The following is a 27629-nucleotide window of genomic DNA, read 5'->3' as shown; positions in this document are numbered from 1 at the left end:
ATATATATATATATATATATATATATTGTGTATATTATTTTGATTACTGCCGATTACACCGTTTATTCTATATATACCAACTGTTAATCTATATCTAACTTAGTAAATGTCTGTTACATAATCTATATTACATCAATTTTCGCTAGTAAATCTAGTATGGATATTTGGTGGTATATGAAATCAACTGTTTAAATTTAATGATAAAAAATTAATTATTCTATGATAAAAATATATGATCCGTATATAAAATATTAAAACATACAAGTCAAATAATAAAAAATAAAACAAGTTCAATAATTTATTTGTTAATTATCACGCATGCATTACAATACAAAAGAAAAGATGAGGTTGGACTTCATATTTTCAACCTTGTTACTTGATATTTGCATTCGATGGGTCCATTTTGCTTTTATTTTCGTGTTATATTGGTCCTACATTTAAGAGATTTCAATCAAAATATGAAAACAGAAAAGGTTGACTTGACTCTACTTTTTTTATTCTTCTCTTTCACACATTGCCGTCAGTTTCCACATAATGGAGACACTTCTCTTATTCTCTCAAAATCTCTTTGCATTTAAAATTTTCAAAGTTTTTTTTCATTGGTTGTTACAAACTCATGTCGACATTTCATGACATAGCTTCATCATTTATGTCATCTTCCTTTTCTGTTAAAAGATTTACCATTTATAATGAAAATTATATACATTAATTAAAATTAATTAGATAACACAGTTTCCTATTTAAATCATTCTGGGAAGTTTTTTCTCACTCCAGTCTACTTTTCTCTTTCTTCGAATTTCTCTCATTCTTCTCCTTTGGTTATAATGGGTAGATTCAAGATAAACAGACAGTTTTTGTTTTCTTCTTCTATTTTCGTTTTTTTGGTTGTACTTCCGACCTTAGTTGTAGCAGAATGTACTTGTGACGAAGAAAACGAAGATCGTGACAGAACAAAAGCTTTGAGATACAAAATAGCAGCTTTGGTATCAATATTAGTTGCGAGTGCAATTGGAGTGTGTATTCCTCTTCTAGGAAAAGTGATACCTGCGTTGAGTCCGGAAAAAAATATTTTCTTCCTGATAAAGGCTTTTGCTGCAGGAGTGATTCTGGCAACTGGGTTCATCCACGTGTTACCCGATGCTTTTGAGAATCTGACCTCACCTTGCTTGAAGGAGCATCCATGGGGAGATTTTCCCTTCACTGGCTTTGTTGCAATGTGCACTGCCATGGGGACTCTCATGGTGGATACTTATGCCACTGCTTATTTTCAGAAACACCATTCCAATGAAGTACAGATTGAGAGTGGGGATGTGGAGAAAGAGACCGGGCACGAAGGGCATGTGGAACTTCACACACATGCAACGCATGGTCATGCTCATGGCCCTGTTCACTCCCAAGATCAATCCTCCCAGCTTCTTCGCCATCGAGTCATATCACAGGTATTCATTAAGACTCTAAGTCAATGAAAATATATATATAAGATTAAGGGACAAAAATAATTTTTTTCTTCAAAATCAGGGTTTCATTCTCGGTTTCTTTATTTGACAACGGGGTTTTGGATCTGTTACACAGGTGTTGGAGTTGGGGATTATTGTTCACTCTGTTATTATTGGGATTTCCTTGGGAGCTTCAGAGAGTCCTAACACAATAAGACCGCTGGTAGCTGCGTTGACTTTTCATCAATTCTTTGAAGGCATGGGACTTGGAAGCTGTATATCTCAGGTACTGTATCCAAATGAATCTGGTTGAATCTGGTTGATTGATTTAAATTGAACAAAAGAATATCCATGAAATGATTTGTGACCGGGACCATGTGTGTTGTTGTGTTGGTATGGAACAAACAACATAGTTCTGTTCTTTTATCTGGTACTATGTAATGGCAACTTTCTAATCCACTTTTTTAATTAGATTAATTAATGGCTTGATCACTCGTACAATATATGTGGGACCATATATAACTTTCCAATTACATCAAAAACTGATTAATTTTTTCTTTTCTTACCTAATTTGACTATGAAGCCTGAAAGATATTTGCTAGGTAAAAAAATGGTTTAGCATAAGCTTATGTGGGAGAAATTCATATAAAGACTGTTTGTATCTTTTAAAAAGTTGTGAATAATTCTGTATCTTTTGTGTGCAACTTTATGTGTATTTATGAGAATTTCACTCCTCTGGAGTGAAAAGGGATGAAGGATCTAACTTATAATTTATTGTTGTAGGCAAACTTCAAGAGAGTATCTGTGACAGTAATGGGATTGTTCTTTGCCTTGACTACCCCAGTGGGTATTGGAATTGGCATAGGAATCTCAAGCGTTTATGATGAAAACAGTCCAACTGCTCTTATTGTAGAAGGAGTTTTTAATGCAGCTTCAGCTGGAATCTTAATATACATGGCTCTGGTTGATCTTCTTGCCGCTGATTTCATGAGTCCAAGAATGCAACAAAGTGGCAGACTCCGTCTTGGAGCAAATGTTTTTCTTTTGCTCGGAGCTGGTTTAATGTCTATGGTAGCTAAATGGGCTTAAGAAATACTTAGAATGCAAGGAAGTCTTTTCAAATAGTCTCCTTTCACTTTTTCAGTAGCCTCCTTCAAGTATACAATCGAACCAGATGTTTTGATATTTCAATTGCATGTTGTGTGTGCAAGAAATTATAATACATCACTTTTGTTTATATAAACATTTCTTTGTACTTCATCTACTTTTATTTACATTGTCTATCACGGTTTTTATACTTCATTAAATCTAATGAACTTGTTTCTTTACGGTTAATTTTATTATTTAGTTACTTTAAAATTTGGAGTATATTAAAACTGATTTCAGAAATATGAATTTTCAAGTAGAAGTATGAGAGATTTAATAAAACATAATTATCTATATCATGTTTTCAAAATAATGTCATACTGATGAGATTGTTGTTTACTTTGATCACTCTAGTGGACACGGGAATCTCAAGTGTTTACATGAGAATAGTTTATTGTGGATGAAATATCCAATGTAGCTTCGGCCAAATTTTATTCACACTTTTTTATCTCCTTGTCACTAATTTAATGCATACAAGATACAACAAAATGACAGACTTCACTTTAGAATTTCTTGCATACAAGATACAACAAAGGGACAGACTTCACTTTAGGGCCAACGTTTCTCTTTGACGGTTCTTTTTCAGTAAAAGAAAATCAATGGTTTCTGTGTTGACGAAACATATATCTCAATTTCATATTCAAGAAAGCAAAATGCAAAAACTCATATCAAGTAAAATTTATATACAACTACAAATCACATTTAAAATTCTAGTAAACTATTAATATAACAAACGAGCTCATTGTGATTGAAGATAACAATTATTTAGTTTAGCCATTACCTTAAGATCAAACAGACCAATCAAAGAAGCACATCCTTTCACTTCAGCACCACGTCTTCACCCCTAACGTAACTTTTTCTGTTGCTGTGATCGATTATGAGTTTAAATTCTACATACCAGTAAAAAAAAGATTAAACCGTCAACCCAGCTTATAGGTCTTGCATCGGTCAGAATCAACAGTGTGCGCGTATGAGTAACAAGGCAATCAACAAACACATTATATCCAATCCAAAATAACTCAGACTCCAATCATAAGGAAGAAAACAAAGAACACGTTCAGTTGGATAATATAACAATAAAATTCGGGAAAGAAGGAAGTGCATCGAAACATCAAATAAGAAAAAAAAAAACATCAAAAAATATATACTAATTACAAGCAATGGCAGCCACAATTTTTAATGAGTTTTTGATTTTGTTCCTTTAAAAAAAACTAATAAATTGTTTAGAATTAGTCTTTTGCTCTCTGTGCTGAATTTTAGTCTTTAATGGCCTAATTGTGAACGCAATCTAATAAGGGTACTCTACAATGAGTATTAAATCAGTCCCTGTATAAAATAAACAAATCTAACTTCAAAAATGTTATGCTTAAGGAGTGTGGTAACATTGCTTGTATGTTAAAATATAACCAATTTTCTGTAACTTGTCAGACTCTTAAGCTATCAGTCATAAGCAAAAAACAGTTTGGCTCTAAATTAAATTAAAAACATAATGGTAGATAGTAAAATATGGTATTCTTTCTTTTTCTAATCTTGACACTTATCTTTAGTGAAACAGGAATTTTACTTGCATAGGTCAAGTGAATCAATTTAAGCAACATTACTAACTATGAAATACAACTACAGGGAAGCAACAATAAATACTTGCCAAACGCAAATCTGTATCAAAATCATAAAAAACTTCTTGTTCTGTTTATCTATTGTTTTAAAGTTTTATTTCATTACTGTACACTCGTTAACTTCGAATATGTTTTTGTTTGTTCTTTTTGGTTTTTCAGGGTGGTGACTCAAGTGTGGGAGCAGCAGAGGCAGTGGAGAATGTGGGAGAAAGTGAACACTGCTTTAATTTACGAGTTCTGCTTTCAATTGTTTGGGATTAACGTGTTAATCTGCATCTTTCCTCAGTAGAGAAAGTTTAAATTCATCTCTAATAATTCTCATTTTAATCTTGCTAATCATCACGCATCGCTTTAACATTCAACAAAAGCAGAGCTAAGCAAGGTCTCAGTAGCAACCGGTAACAAACGAAATCTCTTAAACAGTTACCATTTTCAACCTATGAGTCATCTAAGCAACGCAATAACATAGGGTTTTGGAAGATGACTTACCAGATTTTTCTGACATTTTCGCCCCCAATTTTCGAAGACCTTCCATGGCCCAAACCATAGCTCAATAACAAAGGGTTTATTAAATGATAACATAGGATTTGAGAGGAAAATGCTTACCAGAAACGAGTTTCTTTTCTTCGCGAGAGAAAAAACGCAGAACAGAGGGGAAAGCTACCTTGTGTTCTTCGCGAGTGGGAGGGAGGGAAATCAGAAACTATTTTTTTTTTTAAATTATTTTTTAGGCTTGTCAGTACAGCTAACAACGACTGTACAATACACGAGTAAACATCCTAATGCGAAACAATTTTCTTTTTTTTTTTTAAACCAGTTTTGGACTATTTTATTAAATTAAAAAATATTTTAGTTATATTTATTTATTATTTTTTACAGATTATAATTATTATTTTAATTTATCATTTTAATAATTATCATCATTTTGATTTTATTATATTACTTTTTGAAATTGATATGTATATAATATACAAATAGTTTTAAGAAAATATATAAGAATCATAAGAATATTGATGGTGCAATTGATATAAACGTATAAATAATATTTGTATATTAATTATACAATTTTATATATCATAGAAATAATTAATGTATAATTTTATATATCTTATGATTAATTGTACATATAATTTATATATTATAGATTAATGTACATTAAATATATATTAAATATATATAATGACATATGTTAATAATAAGAATCATCTATATATATATATATATATATATATATATATATATATATATATATATATATATATATATTAATACTGCTGAATAATAAAGATTTGATTATATTCCAAAATCATAACAATCTAATTATATCAAATGTCTCTTATTATGTATTCTAAATTAGTTTTCTAGACTTATATATCTTACTCGTAACAACAAAACCATTTCATTCTATTATAATATTTGGAAAAAAGAAATTCTAAACTCTTAACCATGAGATAGAAAAAACAAAAGAGTGATTAGCGAAATGCAGTAGAATAACAATTAAGTATAATAATAACAAAAATACTTATACCATTATTCATATTAATATTACTTCAAATGGTAGTACAAATAATATTATTAATCAATACGGTAATTTTTTAATTTGATGTCTCTTGTAACATAAAAAAAAAAAAACACACACACAACATAAAGACACAGAAAAATCACAACCTAAAATATTGATGAGTCAATGAAAATTTATCAGAAAGATTTCAATATTTAATAAGAACTCATATTTTATGACAAGAATAAAAAAATTTCTCTTTGATGAATTCATAATTCACTATAAAAAATGTTTATATTTGTCTTTTGTGCAAATATATAATCTAGGTATTAAAGTTGAAAACTCGAAGATAGGGGTGGGCATGGATTGGATTTTTAGTGATCCAATCCACATCTATTTTAGATCCAAATAATTGGATTAGATTTTTGACCCAAATCCATAATTTTAGCAAAAGTAGTTTGGATTTTTTTAAAATCCAGATCCAAATATTTGGATCAAAATTTAAATCCAATCCAAATATTTGGATCAAGTTCAAAATCCAGAATCCATTTTTTATAAAAGAAATTTAAATTGAAATTTTTAAAACTTGTGTCATTAAGGCCCGGATGACCCGGATGGACCCAGACGACCCAGATGGGCTCGACGACCCGAACTGGCTCGACGACCTGGATGGGCTAGACAACCTGGACGGGCCCGACAACACGAACAGGCTCAACGACACGAACGGGCCAAACAACCCGAATGGGTCCGACAACCCGGATGGGCCAGACAAGCCAGACGACCCGGATAGACCCGTCCAAACAGTCGGGCCCAATCAGGTAGTCGGGCACATTCGAGTCGTGGGGCCGTCTGGGTCGTCAGGTACGTTAAGGTCGTCAGGCCCGTCCGGGTCATCGGACCGATCTAGGTCGTCGGGCATGTCTGGGTCGTCAGGCCCGTTTGGGTCGTCAAGCCCGTTTGGGTCTTCGAGCCCGTCCGGGTCGTAGGGCCCGCCTAGCCCGTTCATATCTTTAGGCTCGCCCAACCTCTTATGGTCGTCGCGCCTGCCCGATCCGTATAGGTCATCGAGCAAGGCCCGTCCAAGTCTGAATTTAGCATAGTCCATCTCAACCTTTATTCTAACCCAACTAAAAATTTAAATTGAAAATTTGGATTGGATTTTTTGGATTATCCACATTTAAAAATCTTGATTTATAAAATGGATATCCAATCCATAAGATATATAAAATGTAAATTAGATTGAAATCCAGATCCATTAAATGGATTTTAAATGGATTGGATTTTTAATAAAATGGATTATAAATGGATTGGATTGGAGCAAAAGTGGATTGGATCAAAAAAATTAGATTTTTTGCCCACCCCTACTCGAAGATGATGGACTCATGAAAATTTAGTTGTAAGGACTCTTTGACCTACCGAACAAACTTAACCAGAGTTGCAATCCGTGACAACTCAAAAACGATTTTTTTTTTTAATAGGCAAATCACTTCCCATAATTACGAGATTAGGCAAATTTTTTAAAAATACGAATTTAGGCAAAACGTGTTGGGGAGAGACGTTTTCTTATAAAGAAATCGTGAAAGGGATGTGCGTTTTTAGGTCAAAGGTAAGAAATCGTGTGGAAGTGAGACGTTTTCAGGTGAAATCGTTCAGGGGAGACACATTTTGTATGTTGTAATCGATTACTGAATGAATTACAGGATTTCTGGATTAATGTAATCGATTAGATAAATATTGTAATCGATTACAAAATGAGTTTCAATATTTCTGAATAATGTAATCAATTACATAAATATGGTAATCGATTACAATTGTATTTTTTTTTTTTAAATTTAGTTGTAATTATTATTATCACATCCTGTGATTCTTTTGAAGACAGCATAACTATCACCGTCAAAAGTCTGCGCATGGAAGCAGTAGACTATCTCTGCATGTGTAATAATTAACCAGTAAAAGAACTGTGGAGTAACAATGCAAAACCTAATGTTAACGGTTTTCATTTTCAGAGTGTATTATAAGAATGATAGAAATGGTAGTGCCCCCATAATGGTAGAAATTGAGACAGTAACCTCCATGAAAAAATAGTTGCGTCATAGTCACTCACGCTCACTGCAATTTTCTCAAATTTCAGAACATGTATTTTATGCTATATTCTTTTTCTAATTTATACATAACTTAAGTTTAAAGTTTTACAAAAATTAATCTCATTCTTTTTTAAGTATTTTTCTCCTTGAAGACAACGTAACTATCTCTGCAACTTTCATCTTCAGCAGTAAAAATCCTGCATCAAGGTTCATCCCTCTTAGTGGAGGACTCCAACAGAACCGTGGTATCAAGGTTCATCCCTCTTATAATTGTTGTAATCGATTACCATATTGATGTAATCGATTACATTATCTCAGAAATACTAAAACTCATTTTGTAATCGATTATAATATTTATGTAATCGATTACATTAATTCAGAAATCCTTTAACTCATTCAGTAATCAATTATTTACGATGTAATCGATTACAGCATACAAAACGTGTCTCCCCTAAACGATTTCACCTGAAAACATTCTACGATTTCTTCCCTTTGACCCAAAAGTATACACCCCCTCACGATTTCTTCATGAGAAAACGTCTCCTACCAACACGTTTTGCCTAAATTCATAATTTTTAAAAAATTTGCCTAGTCTTGTAATTATGGGAAGTGATTTGCCTGTTACCGAAAAAAAACCCTCAAAAACACTCTTATTTTGGGCTCATTCATTAGGTTAGAAGAAATTTTTTATTTTATTTTTTGCACAATACAGATAGTTTCTTTTAGGGTTAAATATGTTTTTGGTCCCTCAAGTTTCAGCGAAATTTGGAATTAGTCCCTCATCAAAACTTTTGACCAATTTACTCCTTCATCTTTCAACATGCGTGAATTTAGTCCTTTTAACCAAATTTTGTTAAGTTTATTTGACGTTTCGAGCGCATTGCATGATAGTATTTAAGTTAACATTGAAGCAAAAATGTGTCAAACAATATAAATAATTTAAATAATATCATGAAATGCGCTTGAAATGTCAGATAAACTTAACAAAATTTGGTTAAAAGGACTAAATTCACGCATTTTGGAAGATGAAGGACTAAATTGGTCAAAAATTTTGATGAGAGACTAAACCCAAATTGCGCTCAAACTTGAGGGATCAAAAACATATTTAACCATTTCTTTTAAAAAGACATTCAAAAAAGTCTTTTATAGAAGAAATAATAACATATCAATTTTGTTTATATCGGCATTTTGTTCACATCACGTTTTTTTTATAATGTATATGAATAAAAAGATGAATTCAGCATATAACAATAAACTTCAAAGTTTAATACAATTGCTTCTTCACCACTAATTTTATTATTTAGTTACTTTAGATTTAGAAATAGATTAGGATTGATTTCAGGGATTCAAATTTCAAGTAAAAGTTGTATGTGTTCATAGTTTCAATTAGTTTTTACAAATAAATAGGTTTTAATTAAAATCATGAGAAATATATAATAAAATATAATTATCTATTGTGTGAAAATTGTATTGAAGCTTGATCAGTAATAACTTTTTAATAATTTAAAATTAATTTATTACAAATTAATAAGTAAAAGTTTATTGTTAAGTCTTGAAATTTTTATCCCGATGTTAGACATAATTGCAGATAAAATTGTAAGCCTTGTCATCCAAAGCGTGCTATTTATATCCGATCTTTGGGCCAAGAACCAAGCCCTGCACAACCTGAAATAAATAAAATCTTGCATTTAAAAGTTGAATAAGGTAGTAACGTTAGTTTTTAATAAGTATCCCTTTTAATAGAAACATAGTTCTAACATTTATATACTGTTTATATATATTTGAAAAGAGAAGTATGATCACTTTGTTTCATTTTTTTTGTTCTACATTTACATGACCATATGCTATATCGGGTTCCCTTCAAACTAAATTTTAGAGATTTGCATGGCCATATGCTTTGTTTGATATTTGACATTTTGCTTCTTTTTCTAGATGCTTGTGTCGTCCTAGAATTTAATATTTTTTTTTCAAAAAAATATAAAATTTTTAAAAATTAAAAATATAAATATTTTCAAACACAAAGTTCTAAAGAATTACGTATTCCTGATTTTTCTTTGGATGGAGATACGTAGGAGTAAGATCAATCATTGTCAGACCAAAATAAAGTTTTCAAAAATATTTTCTTTATTATTTGTTTCAAATAGTTTTCTTTTTTTTAGGAAAAAAATAAATGTTTCTTTGAAAACCACATTCATGTGCCTCTTTAATTAAATGTATAGTTCTTGGACGAACATTGTAAGCAACGGTGGATCTTTATCAAAAAGTTTGAAGGGACAAAATAATATACTCAAATTTTATATATTTAATTATTATTACTAATATAACAAAAGTATATATAATCAATATTGAAATCCTTGTATGTTTTTCTTAAAAAAATAATTTTGAAATTGTATTTGATATGAAACTCATTTTAAATAAGTTTTTTCTAATTTCATCTCTTTTACTGGATATTCCCAGATTTAAGAAGGTTTTCTTATCTTAAGTTCCAAAGAATTAATATGAAACATTCCGTCTATAATTCAAAAAAATTAATATGAAACTTTTCCCTATTATTCTTTGAATTTTAAGAAATGGTTCCCTAATTCAACAATGAAATTCTTAGTATCATGTTTGAAAATAGGTGAAGTAAATTTGTATTATTTTCATCTTCAAGGGTATCTTCCCTTTTATCACTTTAAAAAAAATGAATCTATTATTTTATTTTTCATCAATATGTCTATTTAAAAAAAATTGAAACTAAAAAATAATTTATCAAAATCTAATCAAAAATTGAGAAACGTAATTACTAAAATAAATGATCATCAAGTCACATTTTCGCCGCTTCAAAACAACCAGCTCCGCCCCAATTTTCCAAGACCTTCCACGGCCAAAACCATAGGTCAGTTAGAAAGGGTTTATTAAATGGTAACATAAGATTTGGGAGAAGAATGCTTAACATAAACAAGTTTCTCTTCTTCGCGAGAGAAAAAACGTAGAACAGAGGGTAGAGCTACCTAGTGTTCTTCGCGAGTGGGAGGGAGGAAAACAAAAACTATCTTTTAACTTCACTCTTTCACTCTTTTCCTATACTTTTTTTTTTACACTTGTTAGGGCAGCTAACAACGACTGTACAATACACGTGTAAACATCTTAATGGGAAACACTTTTCTCATTTTTCTTAAATTAGGTTTGGACTATTTTATTAAATTAAAAGAACATAAATATCTGAATTCATTGTCAATTTTGGAAAGGTTCGTACGTCATTATAGTTTCAGTTACAATTTTTTTGTTAATTTTTCAACACCAGGGACAACATCACTACGTTTATCAACCTAAAAATACAAACCAATCCTGCTAATACAATGAACAATTTTTTAATAACCCTAACTACATTTTTCAGATGTTATATCTTCATGTTTTGGCTGACAATTATAGCATCTTTTCTTCATCAACGTCTTCATATCACCATTTGAAAAAATTACACCAAACACCAGCTTCACTCTCGCGCTGTTATTGAACAGAAAAACATCAAAACGAACAACACTTAGAAGATTCATCAAATCAGACATACCCAAAAGAATAGCAATTAAATCAATCTTACCTTGTAGTTAGCATAATCCCAGAATTTTCTACCCACATTTTTCAGAGTTCTTGTTGTCTTGAGAACTGCAACTTCTCCACAATCACAAATGGGTCTTAACCCCAAAACCTTGCGCCCCCACCTTCAGACGAGGTAACACTACGCTGCACATAGTTATTACAGTATGAAGAAGAAGATTGGGTCCAAGACATAGCTTATTGCATTCAAGTTTAACGTTCCAAACACGAGCAAGAACATGGCTTGTTCGATTTTTATAAACCCTAAGACCAGTTGGCTAATTTAGCTTTCATTCATAAGAGAGCAATACAAGTTGTTTAATGTTTTGCCTACATTTATTTTATTTATACTTTTTTCATAATAGGTATAACTTGCCTATATTTCGTAAATTATAATTTTTATGATGGATTTAGTTTGGTCCTTCCATGCTCTATATTATTTTATTTTATCTTTTTTTTAATAAATTTTCATGTGATGAATAATGATTGATGGATTTTGAGATGTCAACATAGCTTGAGATGTTAATATAGCTCAGATGTCAAAGTTTATAATAATGCCTAAGAGAATCTAGTTTGAAATCAACTAATATCCTATTGACTCAATATATATATGAAAAAAGAAATTAAAAGAAATATAATTTTAATTTGATTGATAAATGTTTTACATTTGAGTTATGTTATTATTATAAAGGTTAAATTACTCTTTTGATCCCTCTATTTATCAAGAAATTTCAGTTTGGTCCTCAAGTTTTTCGTTGTCTCAATTTGGTCATCATTTTCTTAAAAATGATTCAATTTGGTCCTCACCGTTAGTTTGACCAAACGGTATTAAAGTCAACGTCACATGTCAATTTCTGGTTTTTATTTTTTATTTTTTTTTTATTTTTTACCTGTGTCATTTCATAGTTGTGTTATGTGTCAAAGTGACTCAATTTGGTCCCTATATTTGTTTTTAGTTTCAATTTAATCCAATTTTTTGTAAAAATGAAGTAATATTGTCCTTCCTTAAATTGATACTAAATTTACTTTTTTTATAAATTTTATGGTGATATTCTTACTAAAATTAACGTTTTTATTAAATATTTCTATAAATATTTTAAATTAACTTTAAATTCTATACAAAACATTAGACTTTGGTTTTGTTTTAAACTTGAAATTTAGTTCCTAAACTTATGTGTGACAAGTTATTTAATTTTTAATCTTCACTAAGTTTGTATAATATGATACACTTGATGCCTTTATATATGATGACAAAATTGTTAATTTTTGAAATTAAGTTTGGGGTTTAACTTTAAAAATATTTCTACAATTCTGTAACAATATATAAAGGGGATTCCCCTTTTTGTGTCCACATTTCAAAATACCCATTTTACCCTTTAAATATAATAATTTATTAAATTTTTAAAAATTGACCATTAATTTTACAAGATTTTTATAAAATCAGATGTCTTTGCTTCTTCTCTTCGTCTTTATTTATTAATGATTATTCTTTCATCTGTTATCATATATTTCACTTCATTTTTAATATATATAATTTTAATTTATATATTAATTTAATAACATTACAATATTATCACCTACTAATATAATAACATGCATATTTAAAAAATGCATACACACAGGCGCGATAGAAACTAAAATTGTATACAAAGATTAAATTGAGTGTCAATCTAAAAAGGACAATATTGCTTCATTTTTACAAAAATTGGGACTAAATTGAAACTAAAAACAAATATAGGGACCAAATTGAGTCATTTTGACATGTGGCACAACTGTGAATTGACACGTGTAAAAAATAAAAAAATTCAAAAAAACCAGAAATTGACACGTGACGTTGACTTTAACACCGTTTGGTCAAAGTTAACGATGATGACCAAATTGAATCATTTTTTAGAAAATGATGACCAAATTGAGACAATGAAAAACTTGAAAACCAAACTGAAATTTCTTGACAAATAGAGGGACCAAAAAAGTAATTTAACCTATTATAAAATACTTGATATATCAAATAATTATCAATTTCATATTTTTCATGCAAGTATCAGCTAATCATATCTTAGTGGTTATATTTTCCATTTAATAACTTTATAAAGAAGACAAGGAAAGGAGTTAAAACCCGAAATCCCTTTCCCCTCCCCCTCGACACCACTATCTCCTTTCTCGACACACGCATTATGAAACCGACGGACGTCGAGGCGAATGTGAGGTGCAAGAAGAGCGATATTGGAACCTACTCATCGCCCTGATTTTGCTGTCGTTGGTGAGAATGTTCAATGTTTCTCCCTTTTGAACTACTTTTATTTGCACGCTTAGCTTCTGTTGGTTATCTATTGTTTTGTGCAATTGTTTATTGATTTGTGCAATTATACAATGCAATTGTTTTGTGCCCACTATATAGTGATGACCGCAAAGAAGTTGTTCGTTTTTGTTGTTTAAGAAGTTTTGGAATATGATTTTTGTGTTAATGGCTGCAATAAGTGAACTCAAATATAATTTCAATAGCAGTTGTATTCATTGTTTTCAATATATATCTATTTTGGTCATTCAAACTTTATATTTGAATACATATTTCATTTATGTATGTTGGAGAATTATTACTGTGAAAAATGATACAATGACACCTTTTTCTTACCACCTGATGTAGCGTGAAATATTTCATTTTCATTTTTTTTAATTTAATTGAAAAATGAAATGACAATGCAGAAGGTTTGGTTATGCACTCACGTGTGTTGGGCACTTGCCATTCATCACAGAACCCTCGTCTCTTTTCATTTTATTTTTCAAAAACGGTCTCTCCTCTACTCCAACTCTTCTGCAAACCTCCCTTGAAAACCCTCCCCGCACACACCTCTCCTCCACCATGAATATCCATCACAGACCACTCTCTCTTTTGAATGTTGAAACCCTAAACTATTCTTCGAAAAACCCTATCCCATTTTAATCTTCAAAATCTTCCCCCTATCCCAAATCCCTTTGAACCAACTATTCCCCATCCCTCTGAACCAAATGTTCCCGAAACCTCCTCAGAAAACCCTTCCTGAAAGCACCTCTCCTTTCATTGTTGAATCCCCCAACCCGTAGCAGTTCTTTAAAAGACCATAAACCCAAAATCCCTTTCCCCTCCCCCTCGACACCACTATCTCCTTTCTCGACACACGAATTGCGAAACCGACGGACGTCAAGGCGAATGTGAGGTGCAAAAAGAGAGATTTTGGAACCTACTCGTCGCCCTGATTTTGCTGTCGTTGGTGTCGTTGGTGAGAAGGTTCAATGTTTCTCCTTTTTGAACTACTTTTTTTTGCACGCTTAGCTTCTGTTGGTTGTCTATTGTTTTGTGCAATTGTTTATTGATTTGTGCAATTGATACAATGCAATTGTTTTGTGCCCACTATATAATGATGACCGCAAAGAAGTTGTTCATTTTGTGGTTTAAGAAGTTTTGGAATATGATTTTTGTGTTAATGGCTGTAATAAGTGAACTCAAATATAATTTTAATAGCAGTTGTATTCATTGTTTTCAATATATATCTATTTTGGTTATTCAAACTTTATATTTGAATACATATTTCATTTATGTATGTTGGAGAATTATTACCGTGAGAAATGATACAATGACACATTTTTCTTACCACTTGATGTGGCGTGAGATATTTAATTTTCAATTTTTTTTAATTTAATTGAAAAATGAAATACAATGCAGAAGGTTTGGTTATGCACTTGCGTGTGTTGGGCACTTGCCATTCATCACAGAACCCTCGTCTCTTTTCATTTTGATTTTTCAAAAATAGTCTCTCCTCTGCTCCAACTCTTCCGCAAACCCCCTAGAAAACCCTCCCCGCACACACCTCTCCTCCACCGTGAAAATCCATCACAGATTCCTCTCTCCTTTGAATGTTGAAACCCCAAACTGCTCTTCGAAAAACCCTATCCCATTTTATTCTTCAAAATCTTCCCCCTATCCCAAATCCCTCTGAACCTCTGAACCAACGACAACAAAATCAGGGCGACGAGTAGGTTCCAAAATCGCTCTTCTTGCATCTCACATTCGCCTCGACGTCCGTCGGTTTCTGAATGCGTGTGTCGAGAAAAGAGATAGTGGTGTCGAAGGGGAGGGGAAAGGCATTTGGGGTTTATTGTCTTTCGAAGAACTGCTACGGGTTGGGGGATTCAACAATGAAAGGAGAGGTGTGTCCGGGAAGGGTTTTCTGGGGAGGTTTCAGGAACAGTTGGTTTAGAGGTATGGGGAACAATTGGTTCAGAGGGATTTGGGATAGGGGGAAGAGTTTGAAGATTAAAATGGGATAGGGTTTTTCGAAGAGCAGTTTGGGGTTTCAACATTCAAATGAGATAGGGGTCTGTGATGGATTTTCACGATGGAGGAGAGGTGTGTGCGGGGAATGTTTTCTGGAGAGGTTTGCGGAAGAGTTAGAGCAGAGGAGAGACTGTTTTTGAAAAATCAAAATGAAAAGAGACGAGGGTTCTGTGATGAATGGCAAGTGCCCAACACGCGCGAGTGCGTAACCAAAACTTTTGCATTTTCATTTCATATTTCAATTATATTAAAAAAAATTGTAAATTAAATATCTTACGCCACATCAGGTGGTAAGAAAAGTGGTAAGAAAAATGTGTAATTATATCATTTCTCTTGTATAAATCTTTTAAGTTCTAATATGTTTGGGAATTTGATATCCCTTTCTAATGGTTGTCTTTCTAATGGTTGTCAATTACTGTGATAATTATGGGTGTAAGGGATAATGATGAGGGATGATAGAGAATGTAATTTTTTACTCATTTTCATTACTCAAATGTGTAATTTAGCATTTAACCTAATGTTGAACTAACATTGAAATAAAATAATTTAAGATTGGACAAATCCTCGTTTTAAATGTTATTGGATTGCAACTTCAAATCTTCAATGTTCGGTTATTAATTCATCATATTTGCTCTCTTTTGGAGGCTTTCCATAGTAGGTACTCCGGAAAATCACAATTGAAATACACAATCAAGGATACAAGTCTCATTTTTTAAATTTCGGGAGTGCAGACAATAATATGCAGGTGCAGGAAGTAAATGACGAACACAAATGTAAATTTCGGCCTTGTAACAGAGAGCATACCAAATCAAACCTTGGGCCTCAGGAACAGAAACTAAAAGCCTTTTTTTGATTTGGGTTATCTCCGGTTGATGACACCACACCACACATTCGGTAGTTTCTTACTGTACATCATTTTGAATTTTATTTCTGGAATTTCTTTTCTAGCCAGAAAAACATTTCCAAATTAATTTAATAAATTTCAAAAATAAAATGACGAAGTGTAAAAAGAAAATTGATAGGATGTCGGGAGAAACTGTCCACACAGATAGTATGCGAGTGCACCAGAAAAGAATAATTTATACATCTCGCATCATATGGTTCCTAAATGAATGAAAAGAAAAAAACAATAGAAAATCAAATTTAGTCTTCTACGCTCAACCATCTTTCGTTATTGCAACAACTAACCTGCTCTACTTTCTTGTCTCCATTAATTCACATATTAAGTTGTGTAGGGAAAAGTTGTCCTATAACGTTAAAAAATAACCTAATCCCATGTTTCCACAAAAACAATGTCACCTAACGTTCTAAAGAGTTAAAATTGATATATAAATCGTAAAAAATTATTATATTGTTACACCATATTCATTCTTTTCTTCCTTCTCTTTTGGTAGATGAATTTAGCTTAAATTGAACTTAATGAAAATTCTTTCAATTTTTATTTTAATTTAAATTATTATATTAGATGAATTAAATTTAATAAATTATATTTATTTTCATAAATGTCTGTAAAGTGATATATAATGTTTATATAAATAATAAATCTACCACTACTTATATTAATTACTTTGTCCACACATTTTTTCTTTTCAACGTTACCTTCCAAAATCTCATAAATTAAACAAAAAAATTATATTAAATTATTTTTTAAACACATATAAAAACACTTATTCAATTACTTTCATCACATTAATTACACACCTTTATTTTTTTCAAGCACAAAAACCCTAAATTTGGCATTCTCTACCACATTCAAACTAACTTGCATTTTAAAATAATAAATGGAAACATCAAATAGGAAGAAGAAACGATGAAAGAGTCAATTAGAGAATTCAGAAGTAAGAGAGAGGACGAAGTTCTTAATATCTTGGGCCAACGCGAGAGCCTTAGTTTCATCAAAGATCTCCACAGCATGGTAACCATCCTCCACGAACCGTTTCTCCACGCGCACGCCACGCGCCTCCAAAATCTTCGCGAATTCCTTCTGCTTGTCCACCAAGGGATCTCCACCGTACCCGTTTATGAAACACGCCGGCAGCCGTCCGATCTTGTTCCCGTAAGCGGACTCCGCCGCTGTCGGATTGCAGTACACGTGGTCGCGATCCGCGCCCTCGGGAAGTGAGAGGGACCACATGAGGTCGTTAGCGGGTAACGGCAAGATACGATCGTTAACGAGACGGAGTTCAGAGTCGGAGCGCTGGGACCCACTGAAATAGGGCACGTTCATAAAGATGCCGAGGATTTTGAGAGGGGAGAGATCGTGGTCGAGTGCACATAGCGCTGCGAAGTAGGCGATGTTTCCCCCGCGCTGCTTCCCAAGAGGAAGCACTTGGAGAAGTCCACGTGGTCGCGGAGCCAGGGATGGGCCTGGGCCCAGAGGAGGGCGTCGAGGGCGTCGTCGTAGGCGGCCGGGAGGCGGTGTTCGGGGCTGAGGCGGTAGTCCACGGAGGCGATGACGGCAGGGAGAGAGGCGGCGAGAGAGGTGCAGAAGTGGTGGGAGATGACGGAGGAGGGGTGGAAGAGGATGAATCCGCCGCCGTGGATGTGGATGATGAGGGGGATTTTTCGGGGGGCGGAGGGTGCGGGAGGAAGAGGCGGAGGGAGGTGTTGGCGGCGGCATTGAGAGGGATGTCGACGGAAAGAGAGGGTTCGGAAGTGGGGGGTGTCGGGGAAGGAGGAACTCTCAATTCTTATATGTTTTTGTATTATTTAGTGAAGAAACGGTGGAAATAAAACACAAACTATTGATTTCTACTTATTTTTCATATGCTATCTTCAATAATTGAATAAGATAAAATTATTCAACTCTTCTACTTATTTGAATGTCAAATCTTATTTTTATAGAACAATATTTTCCTATACATGTAATTTTTTATATTATATATTTTTTATAATTAATTTTTAACTATAACTTATTCATCATAAATTTTTTTTTAGTAATTATATCTTTTAAAATTTTAATTCTAATTTAATTAATGACGAATTCAAGATTTTGAAACAATAAACGGCCGTCTTTAATATATATATATATATATATATATATATATATATATATATTATTAATATAATAAAAATAGTATATATATATATATATATTTATTGTGTATATTATTTTTATCACCGAAGATTGTACAGTTTATTTTATATATAGCAACTGTTAATCTATATCTAACTTAGTAAATCTATGTTAGATAATCTATATTTCATTAATTTTCGCTAGTAAATCTAGTATAGCTAATTTGATGGTATATAAAATTAACTGTTTAATTTTAATGTTAAAAAATTAATTATTCTATGATAAAAATATATGATCCCTATATAGAATATTAATACATACAAGTCAAATAATAAAAATTAAAACAAGATTCATAATATATTTGTTAATTATTACGCATGCATTACAAGAAAAAAAAAATGAGGTTGGACATCATATTTTTTACCTATGCTGCCAACTGGGTTCATCATATGTCATATGGATGAAAAACTACACCAATAAAGACACTTTGTTACTGTACCACTAACAGAAAGGACTAAATTGAGATCAAAATTCTCAAAACAGGGAGCAAATTGAGATAAAAAAAAATAACGGGACCAAATTGAGATTTTGTTATGAAAATGGGACCAAAGACATAATTAAATCATTTTTTGATGCAGGCGTGCGGGCCTGCCCGTGTGGATCGCAGGCCAGCCAGTTTGGGTCATGGGCTTATGCGGGACGGGCTGGACTTGCGGGTTCAACTTCTAGGCCTACCCCGCGTATTTTGTGCGGGCCTACAGGCTGGCCCACCGAGCCAGGCCTAATTGCCACCCCTAGATTTGATGACTTGATTAGAATTTACCAACGTTGGTAGTTTCGACTGACTTACATTCACTAATATTCAACTATAAATATGGTAAAACAATGTAGTGGTGAAATTTCTAAATGACCTATGTCTACACTTTTGACACTTGTCCTAAAGCAAAATATCTTAAAATAACTAGTGTAAAAACATGCGTTATCGTGTTTGTGTGTATACATTTTTTAAATATGTGTGATATTATATTAGTAAGTGATGATATTGTAATGTTATTAAGTTAATATATAAAATAAAATTATATTTATGAAAAATAAAGTGAAATATATCAGAAAAGATGAGAGAATAACGGTTGATAAATAGGAAAAAAAAAGTAGAGATAGACGATTTTATAAAATGTTTGTAAAAATAATTGTGGCCTTGGTATTTGTTGTACATCTGCATTGTGGTTTTTTGTTTTCGTTAGAAGTTGATTTTTTAAGGTTTGTGTTTTTGTTTTATTTTTCTTGGAGTTGATTTTTTAGGTTTTGTGTTGTGTATTTATACCTATATTAAGTTGATTTTGAGGGTTAAAGGCTCTGTTACATTGTGTATTATACCCTGTGCATAGGTTTTCGGATTGTATATCTTCATTGTGATTGTGGTGTTTGTTGAGAAGTTCATTTATTGAGGGTTTGTGGTTCTATTTCATTTTTATTTTGGAGTTATTTTTTGATTGTGTTATGTATGTAGTAGAGCTTTGTGGATTATACTTCAGTATTGTGGTTGATGTTTTTCCTAATAAGTTCATTTTTTTAGGGTATGTGGTTCTGTTTCATTTTTTAGGGTTTAAGGTAACATTGTTGTTGTGTTGATACACTATAATGGTTTCATTTTGTGATTCTTTTTGGTAGTTATGTTGATGTCTTCCTTAATTTCATTTATGACTGGAATTGGGTGTATGGTTTTATTTTATTCATTGGGTGTGTGATTACAGTGTTGTTCTGTTTAGGTTTTACTTTCCATGGCAAGTTTGCTTTTTCATTATGTTTATGGTTTTTTTGTTATTCTTATGGTTTTTTTTGTTATTCTTATGGTTTTATGTTTTTTATATTTTTATGTTATGGTTGTATATAATTTGTTACTAGTATAAGTTTTGTTAAATTCACTTACTTTAGTTGACTTTTTTGTTATTTAAACCACGCTTTGCATTTGTGTTAATATGACAAAATGGATTTGTTTTGGGATTTTTTTTTTCTTGTAGTTACGTTGTATTGCTATTCAATGTCATAAATGAATGGAATTGAATTATTTGAAAGTTATTTATTGATATTGTAGTTGTTTTCTAGGTGGAAAGGAATGAACTTGTGGCCGAAACTAATGAATTATACAAGTTTGCCTGTCAAAAATTTCTGGCAAGTTGATCACAAAACAATTGTCTTTGTTGCTAATTCCACATTCGGCAAAGGATCTTCGACATTTTTATTGTCACTATAGCATTGAGCTAGAATTGTAATTTGTATATATGTGTGGTAGAGTTGTGTGTTTTTGATGATGTCCCTGAGATAGGAAAAATGCACTATGTCATGTATATCTTCTTATGGTTAGGATATAAATCAAGGTAGGTTAGAATTAGGCCAAAGTAGAAACACACAAAATCATCTTAACTTGTACATACTATTATGAATTCGAAAACTTAAAAGTTAGCCGAAAAACGTATGAATTAATCGGTTAAACTAATAATCTAATAGATTAGAGACCTAATCAATTAGAAAAATAATAGAATTGATTAATATTCTCATAACAGGTTTTTAAACACAAAAACTAGTATTCTATCATAATAAAGTTCAACAATTGAATTCTAGGAAAGATTCAGAGAAAGCATTCTTAAAGCATATTGAAGGGAACAACTAATGTTTATAAAGTTTGGAATCAATTTCATGGATTTTGGCTTAGCAATATGAAGGAAGATTAAAATTGAACAGGTGTATTCAATCTGATTACTGAATTATGAATTTGTGTTGTGTTATTTGCTGAAACTCGTTATTAAAGTGTTCTTGTGTTTGATGCAAGTGGTGTATAAGTTTACTTAAGTGTTTTTCTTGTCTTAGAGTTCAGATTTTCCAAATATTTTTGTAATTATTGTAAATTTTTGAGACACAGTAGAAAAGATTCTCTAGCTGTCGGTTTGTTAGAAGAAACTGAATGTTGATTTTAAGAAATAAAAAACTAGTATAAATTTTTTTCGTGGTTGTTCTATCTTTTCTCTCCTTATTTTTGTCATGATATAAACAATCAATCTACTTAAACATCCCATGTAATTATTTTTAACAAGCTATTCTTTTAAAAACTATTTCAAAGTACTGTAAAGACTGGGTGATAGGAGAAGGGGACAAAGTACTATTTTGGAAAGATCTTTGGGTGGGGGATGCACCACTTAACTCAAGGTTCCATAGGTTATATCTAATCTCAGAAAGTAAACAAAGTCCCATAGCTAGAGTAGGACATTGGGTCGACAACACATGGGTTTGGGAATTGGTTTGGAGGAGACAAAGACTTGTTTGGGAGCAAGCTATGGAAGCACAACTCTATCAGCTAATTAATAGTCATACATTTAGGAAAGGGAATCTGGATACTTGGAGTTGGAAGGAAACCGCAAAAGGAGCATGCACTGTAAGGTCTGCATATATGAAGTTAATGGGTAGCTCCGAAGGGGAAAGCGACAAGGTGTTCACAGAGTTATGGAGTATAAGAGTGATTCCGAAGGCACAATTATTTGGGTGGAGGCTACTCTTGGATAAGTTACCGACAAAGGATAAATTATCGGTGAAAGGAGTCCAATTACAACACTCTTTGTGTGAGTTTTGCCTAGATTGTGAAGAGAGTGCATCACACCTATTTTTCTCTTGTGCAATGTCTCAAAAGGTATGGAAAATGTGTGATAGCTGGATAGGGGTGAGCTCAGTGCATCACAACCAAGCTAGGATACACTTTCAACACTTTCACATGAGTAGCTTGAACACTAGGCAAAATACAATGTGGAAAGGAATGTGGCTGGCTATAGTTGGGAAAATTTGGAGACATAGGAATGAGGTGATCTTTAAGCAAAAGAAAGTTGACACTGAAGAGATTTTTAGTCTTGCTCAAGTTAACGCTTGGGCTTGGTTGAAACATAAAATTCCTTTTGTAAAGTTTTCATATAATGACTGGTACTTCGCTCCTATTGTGTGTTTAAAATCTCTATGATATGATGCTTTCTGTGTTTAAGTTGTCAGGTGAGCATGAAAAGGATTCCCATGTCTAAAGCAATGAGCTCTTCATCAGTGATTTTGCACACCTCTTTGGTTACTCTGTAACAACCAAGAGAACATAGTCTCGGGAGCGCAATGAACCATGCATATCTGGTTTTGTATTCACTTTCTGTGTAATCTTGTAGATTGGCCGAGGAAGGTGCGATATGGGTGGCTAATCTTATGATTTCTACCCAGATTGACGTTGGGAAAACATAGTTCTAACATTGAAAGTCCAGTTTAATTGTTCTGTCAGATCATTGTAGAAACATAGTTTTGGAGATGCAGTGCATCTTTTTCTCATCTTTTTGTAAATGGGCTAGAGCACCCCTCAAATGCTCTATTATTAATTTAATTTAATTATTTGCCGATAAAAAAAAAAACAAACAGTTTGGCACTAAATTAAACTAAAAAAATAATGCTAGATAGTCAAATATTATATTCTTTCTTTTTCTAATCTCGGCACTTATCTTTGGTGAAACAGGAGTTTTACTTGCAGAGAACAAGCGAATCAATTGAAGCAACAATAAAATTGCATAATATAACAATAAAATTTGGAGAACCAAGAAAGTGCATCCAAACATCAAATAAGAAAAAGAAAGTACCAAAAAAGGAGATATATCAGTTATCAATGATGAGATTCCACATGATCCTGTTATTAATAAGACATTACCTAAGAAAACAAGAAAACAAGTTATATGACATGCAAAGAATAAAGTATGTAAAAAAATAACTAGTAAATTTCTAAAAGATATTAAGAAAGTGTATTGTCTCTTTGCCAAAAATCATCTTGCTTCATAATCACTTAATTTTAGCTATAAGTTAGAAAGTGGGTTAGTTTGATTCTGCACAAAAACTACTTACTTTGACAACACCGTTTTCTATTTAAACAATCCTTCAAAGTTTTTTCTCCATTCTACTTCTATTTTTCTCTTCCTTCTAATTTCTCTTATTCTTCTTGTTGGTGACAATGGATAGAGTCAAGATAAACTATTTGTTTTCTTCTTTTATTCTCGTCTTTTTGATCGTAGTTCCAATAGTTGCAGCAGAATGTGAGGGAGAAAACGAAGATCGTAACACAGCTAAATCTTTGAGATACAAAATAATAGCTTTGGTATCGATCTTAATAGCGAGTGCAATTGGAGTGTGTATTCCTCTTCTGGGAAGAGTGATACCCGCTTTAAGTCCCGAGAAAAATATTTTCGTCTTGATATGTTAGGAGAAAGAGGCTCTAAAATGGAAAACTTATTCACTTTGCATTGTGATTATTCATGCCATATGCAATACAATTTATAGGCTTACAATTTTCGTCCGTTGTACTCCCAACGGCTATAAACGACTAGTACATTAACTACCCAACGACTAGTGCATTAACTATTCAACGGCTAGTACATTAACCACCCAACGGCTAGTACATTAACCACCCAACGGCTAATACATTTAAGTTTATTAAAATAAAAACCCAACAAAACTCCCCCGTAAGCTTAAATGTTTCTTTTATCCTCCATCCCGATCAGTTTCTTGCAGTTATTGAACAACACAGTCGGTAGTGGTTTTGTAAACAAATCTGCAACTTGATCTCGGCTTCCCACGTGCACCAGCTCCACATTGCCTTCCTTTACCTGTTCTCGGATGAAATGAAAACGCACATCAATGTGCTTGCTCCTTTCATGGTTGACCGGATTCTTCGCCAACTCAATGGCCGACTTGTTGTCCACTCGTATCACAGTACCTTCTTCTTGTTTCATCTCTAGTTTGCTTAGAAGATTTCTAAGCCATACCGCATGACATACACACCATGATGCTGCAACATACTCAGCTTCACATGTTGATAATGTTACTATAGGTTGCTTCTTTGAAAGCCAAGTGAACGCTGTGTGGCCCATGAAAAATACATACCCGGATGTGCTTTTCCGGTCGTCTACATCTCCGCACCAATCACTATCTGAGTACCCTACAAGTTCGTAGTTGTCTGACTTAGTATAGTATAGTCCGAGTGATATTGTTCCTCGAATATACCTTAGTATTCGCTTCAGAACCTTCCAATGATTGTAGCTCGGCTCCTCCATATACCGACTTACTATACCAACACTTAGTAGTAAGTCTGGCCTTGTACTCGTCAGATAGTGAAGGCTTCCAATCAAGCTTCGGTACTTGTTGGCATCAACTCGGTCTCCTCCATCAAACTTCGAGAGTTTTGTACCCGGTTCCATTGGGGTCGAAACCGGGTTGCAGTTTGTCATCTTGAACTTGTTCAAGATCTCCTCGGCATACCTTTCTTGGGACACAAAAATCCCTTTCTCACCCTGATTGACTTCCAAGCCAAGGAAGTACTCCATCAATCCCATGTCTGTCATCTCAAACTCCTTTGTCATTATGTCCTTGAATTCTTGAATCATCTCAGCATTGTTCCCCATGAATATAAGGTCATCTACATAAAGAGCAACAAACATTACGTCACCTTTACTTTTCTTTATGTACAGAGCATGTTCATATGGACATTGCTCATATCCTTTCTTCTTGAAGTACTTGTCAATGCGGTAATTCCATGCCCGAGGAGCTTGCTTCAACCCATAAAGCGCTTTCTTCAATCGTAGTACTTTCTTCTCTTCTCCTCTTCTCATGTATCCCAGTGGTTGTTCAACATAAACTTCTTCCTCTAGGATTCCATTCAGAAATGCTGACTTCACGTCCATTTGATAGATCGACCATTTGTGCTGAGCTGCCATTGAAATTAGCAGTCGAACTGTCTCCATTCTAGTGACTAGCGCAAACACCTCAGCATAGTCAATTCCCTCCTTTTGTTTGTAGCCCTTAGCAACAAGTCTGGCTTTGTAACGCTCTATTTCACCTTGAGCATTCATCTTCTTCTTGTATACCCATTTCACACCAATGGGCCGAGCTCCTGTTGGGGGATTGGACAACTCCCACGTGTTATTGCGCTCAATTGCATCGATCTCCTCATCCATTGCAAGTCTCCACTTCTCATCTTGCACCGCCTCCTCAAAGGTTATGTTCTCAGAACCTGCCAAAAGACAAACAACATGTACCTGTTCAGTAGACTCATACAATTCTTGTATGGTTCGTATTCTGGGTCGTCGGGGTTCATCTTCATCGTCAGTGGTTTCAAAATTTTCTATAGCCGGTGGTATAGCAATTGACGGGCTAGTATCTCCACTCATCTCTTCAACTGAGTTGTTCCAACTCCACTCATTGGCTTCATCTACTCGAACATCACGACTTACTATCACTTTTTGGTTTATTGGGTCTAACAATTTGTAGGCTTTTGTCATCTCATCATACCCAATAAACACATACTTCTTACACTTATCCTCGAGTTTCGTTCTTTGCTGACTTGGTACGTGGGCATATGCTACACTGCCAAACACCTTGAGATGAGACACACTCGGCTTTTGTCCACTCCATACTTCTTGTGGTGTCTTTCCATTCAACCTTGCATGTGGACACCTATTTTGTATATAAATGGCACATTGTACGGCTTCTGCCCAAAACTCCTTTGGCATATTCTTACTCTTCATCATGGACCGAACCATATCAAGAATAGTTCGGTTTTTCCTCTCAGCTACACCATTCTGTTGTGGTGAGTATGAGGCTGTTAAAAATCTTCTTATGCCGTGCTCATCACAGTACTTCATGAACTCTGTTGATGTGAACTCGCCTCCCCTATCAGACCGAACAGCCTTAATGTGTTTGTTTGTCTCCTTCTCCACCATCACTCTAAACTTCTTGAACACCTTGAACACCTCAGACTTTTCCTTCAAGAAGTAGACCCATGTCTTTCGTGAAAAATCATCTACAAAAGAAATAAAGTATCTCTTACCACTGAAGGATTCAGGAGTAATTGGTCCACACACGTCGGTATGAATTAGGCCCAGTTGTTCTTTTGCTTGGTACTTGGCATTTCTCGGAAACGAAGTCCTCGACTGTTTGCCGAGTATACATTCTTCACACAATTTACTTTTGAACTCCATGCTTGGCAATCCATGCACCATACCTTTTTTCACCAGTTCCATCAGCCCGTCAAAATGTAAGTGACCAAACCGAAAGTGCCACATCATTGTCTCATCCTTGACATCAAGTTTCAAACACTTCTCTTGTATGATCTTTAATTCCAACTTATACATTCGGTTTTTCTTCATCTCTACACGAGCAATCAAACGTCCAAGTTTGTCCTTCAAGTCTAGTACCCGGTCTTTCATTAACACCGAGTAACCCTTTTCCATCAACTGTCCCATGCTCAAAATGTTACTTTTCAGATCAGGTACATAGTACACGTCTCGAATTTCCCCAACTCGACCATCCTTCTGCAAGTACCAAATCGTCCCTCGACCTTTTACCGCAACCTTTGAGTCATCTCCAAAAGACACATCTCCAGCTTCTACTTTTGCTAAGTCTTTAAAGAAGTGCTCATCTCCGCACATGTGGTTGCTTGCACCTGTGTCAAGGTACCACATCTCTTCTTTTATCTAATACTATCTAATGGCTGTAAATATTTAATTTTTACATAAAAAACTGATTAACTTTTACTTTTCTTAATTACCTAATTTGGCGCGCCTGGAAGATATTTCCTAGGTTAAAAAATTGGTTTAGCATAAGCTTATGTGGGAGAAATTCATATAAAGACTGTTTGTATCTTTTAAGAATGTTTGTATCTTCTGTGTGCAACTCTATGTGTATTTATGAGAATTTCACTCCTCAGGAGTGGGAAGGGATAAAGATCTAACTTATAAATGAGTTTTAATCTTGTAGGCAAACTTCAAGAGAGTATCTGTGACAGTAATGGGATTGTTCTTTGCCTTGACTACTCCGGTGGGAATTGGAATTGGCATAGGAATTTCAAGAGTTTATGATGAAAACAGTCCAACCGCTCTTAT

The 27629-nt window shown here is 33.4% G+C and overlaps 1 protein-coding gene, 1 long non-coding RNA gene and 1 pseudogene across 2 annotated transcripts; 1 reads left to right on the top strand and 2 right to left on the bottom strand.

The window, feature by feature from the left end:
• Nucleotides 1-683: 683 nt before the first annotated feature.
• On the bottom strand, nucleotides 684-4936 carry LOC114166094 (uncharacterized). Its single transcript, XR_014985012.1, has 4 exons — nucleotides 4805-4936; nucleotides 4688-4726; nucleotides 3364-3472; nucleotides 684-1454 (listed from the first exon to the last, which is right to left on the bottom strand). It is a non-coding gene; the product is annotated as an uncharacterized LOC114166094 (long non-coding RNA).
• Nucleotides 825-2679, top strand: LOC114166092 (zinc transporter 8-like). The gene is made up of 3 exons (XM_028050753.2): nucleotides 825-1439; nucleotides 1573-1722; nucleotides 2220-2679. Exons 1-3 carry the CDS (start codon nucleotides 825-827, stop codon nucleotides 2523-2525), a joined length of 1071 nt encoding a protein of 356 aa, XP_027906554.2. The 3' UTR covers nucleotides 2526-2679.
• Nucleotides 4937-17329: 12393 nt separating the features above from the next.
• Nucleotides 17330-19133, bottom strand: LOC146883337 (putative carboxylesterase 8 pseudogene; annotated as a pseudogene).
• Between the last annotated feature and the right edge of the window lie 8496 nt (nucleotides 19134-27629).

The sequence above is a fragment of the Vigna unguiculata genome, chromosome 10 (assembly GCF_037176805.1).
Source record: "Vigna unguiculata cultivar grain cowpea cultivar isolate G323 ecotype 2 chromosome 10, ASM3717680v1, whole genome shotgun sequence".
In the NCBI taxonomy this organism is placed as follows: Eukaryota; Viridiplantae; Streptophyta; class Magnoliopsida; order Fabales; family Fabaceae; genus Vigna; species Vigna unguiculata.
This window is presented reverse-complemented; position numbering and strand designations above follow the sequence as displayed.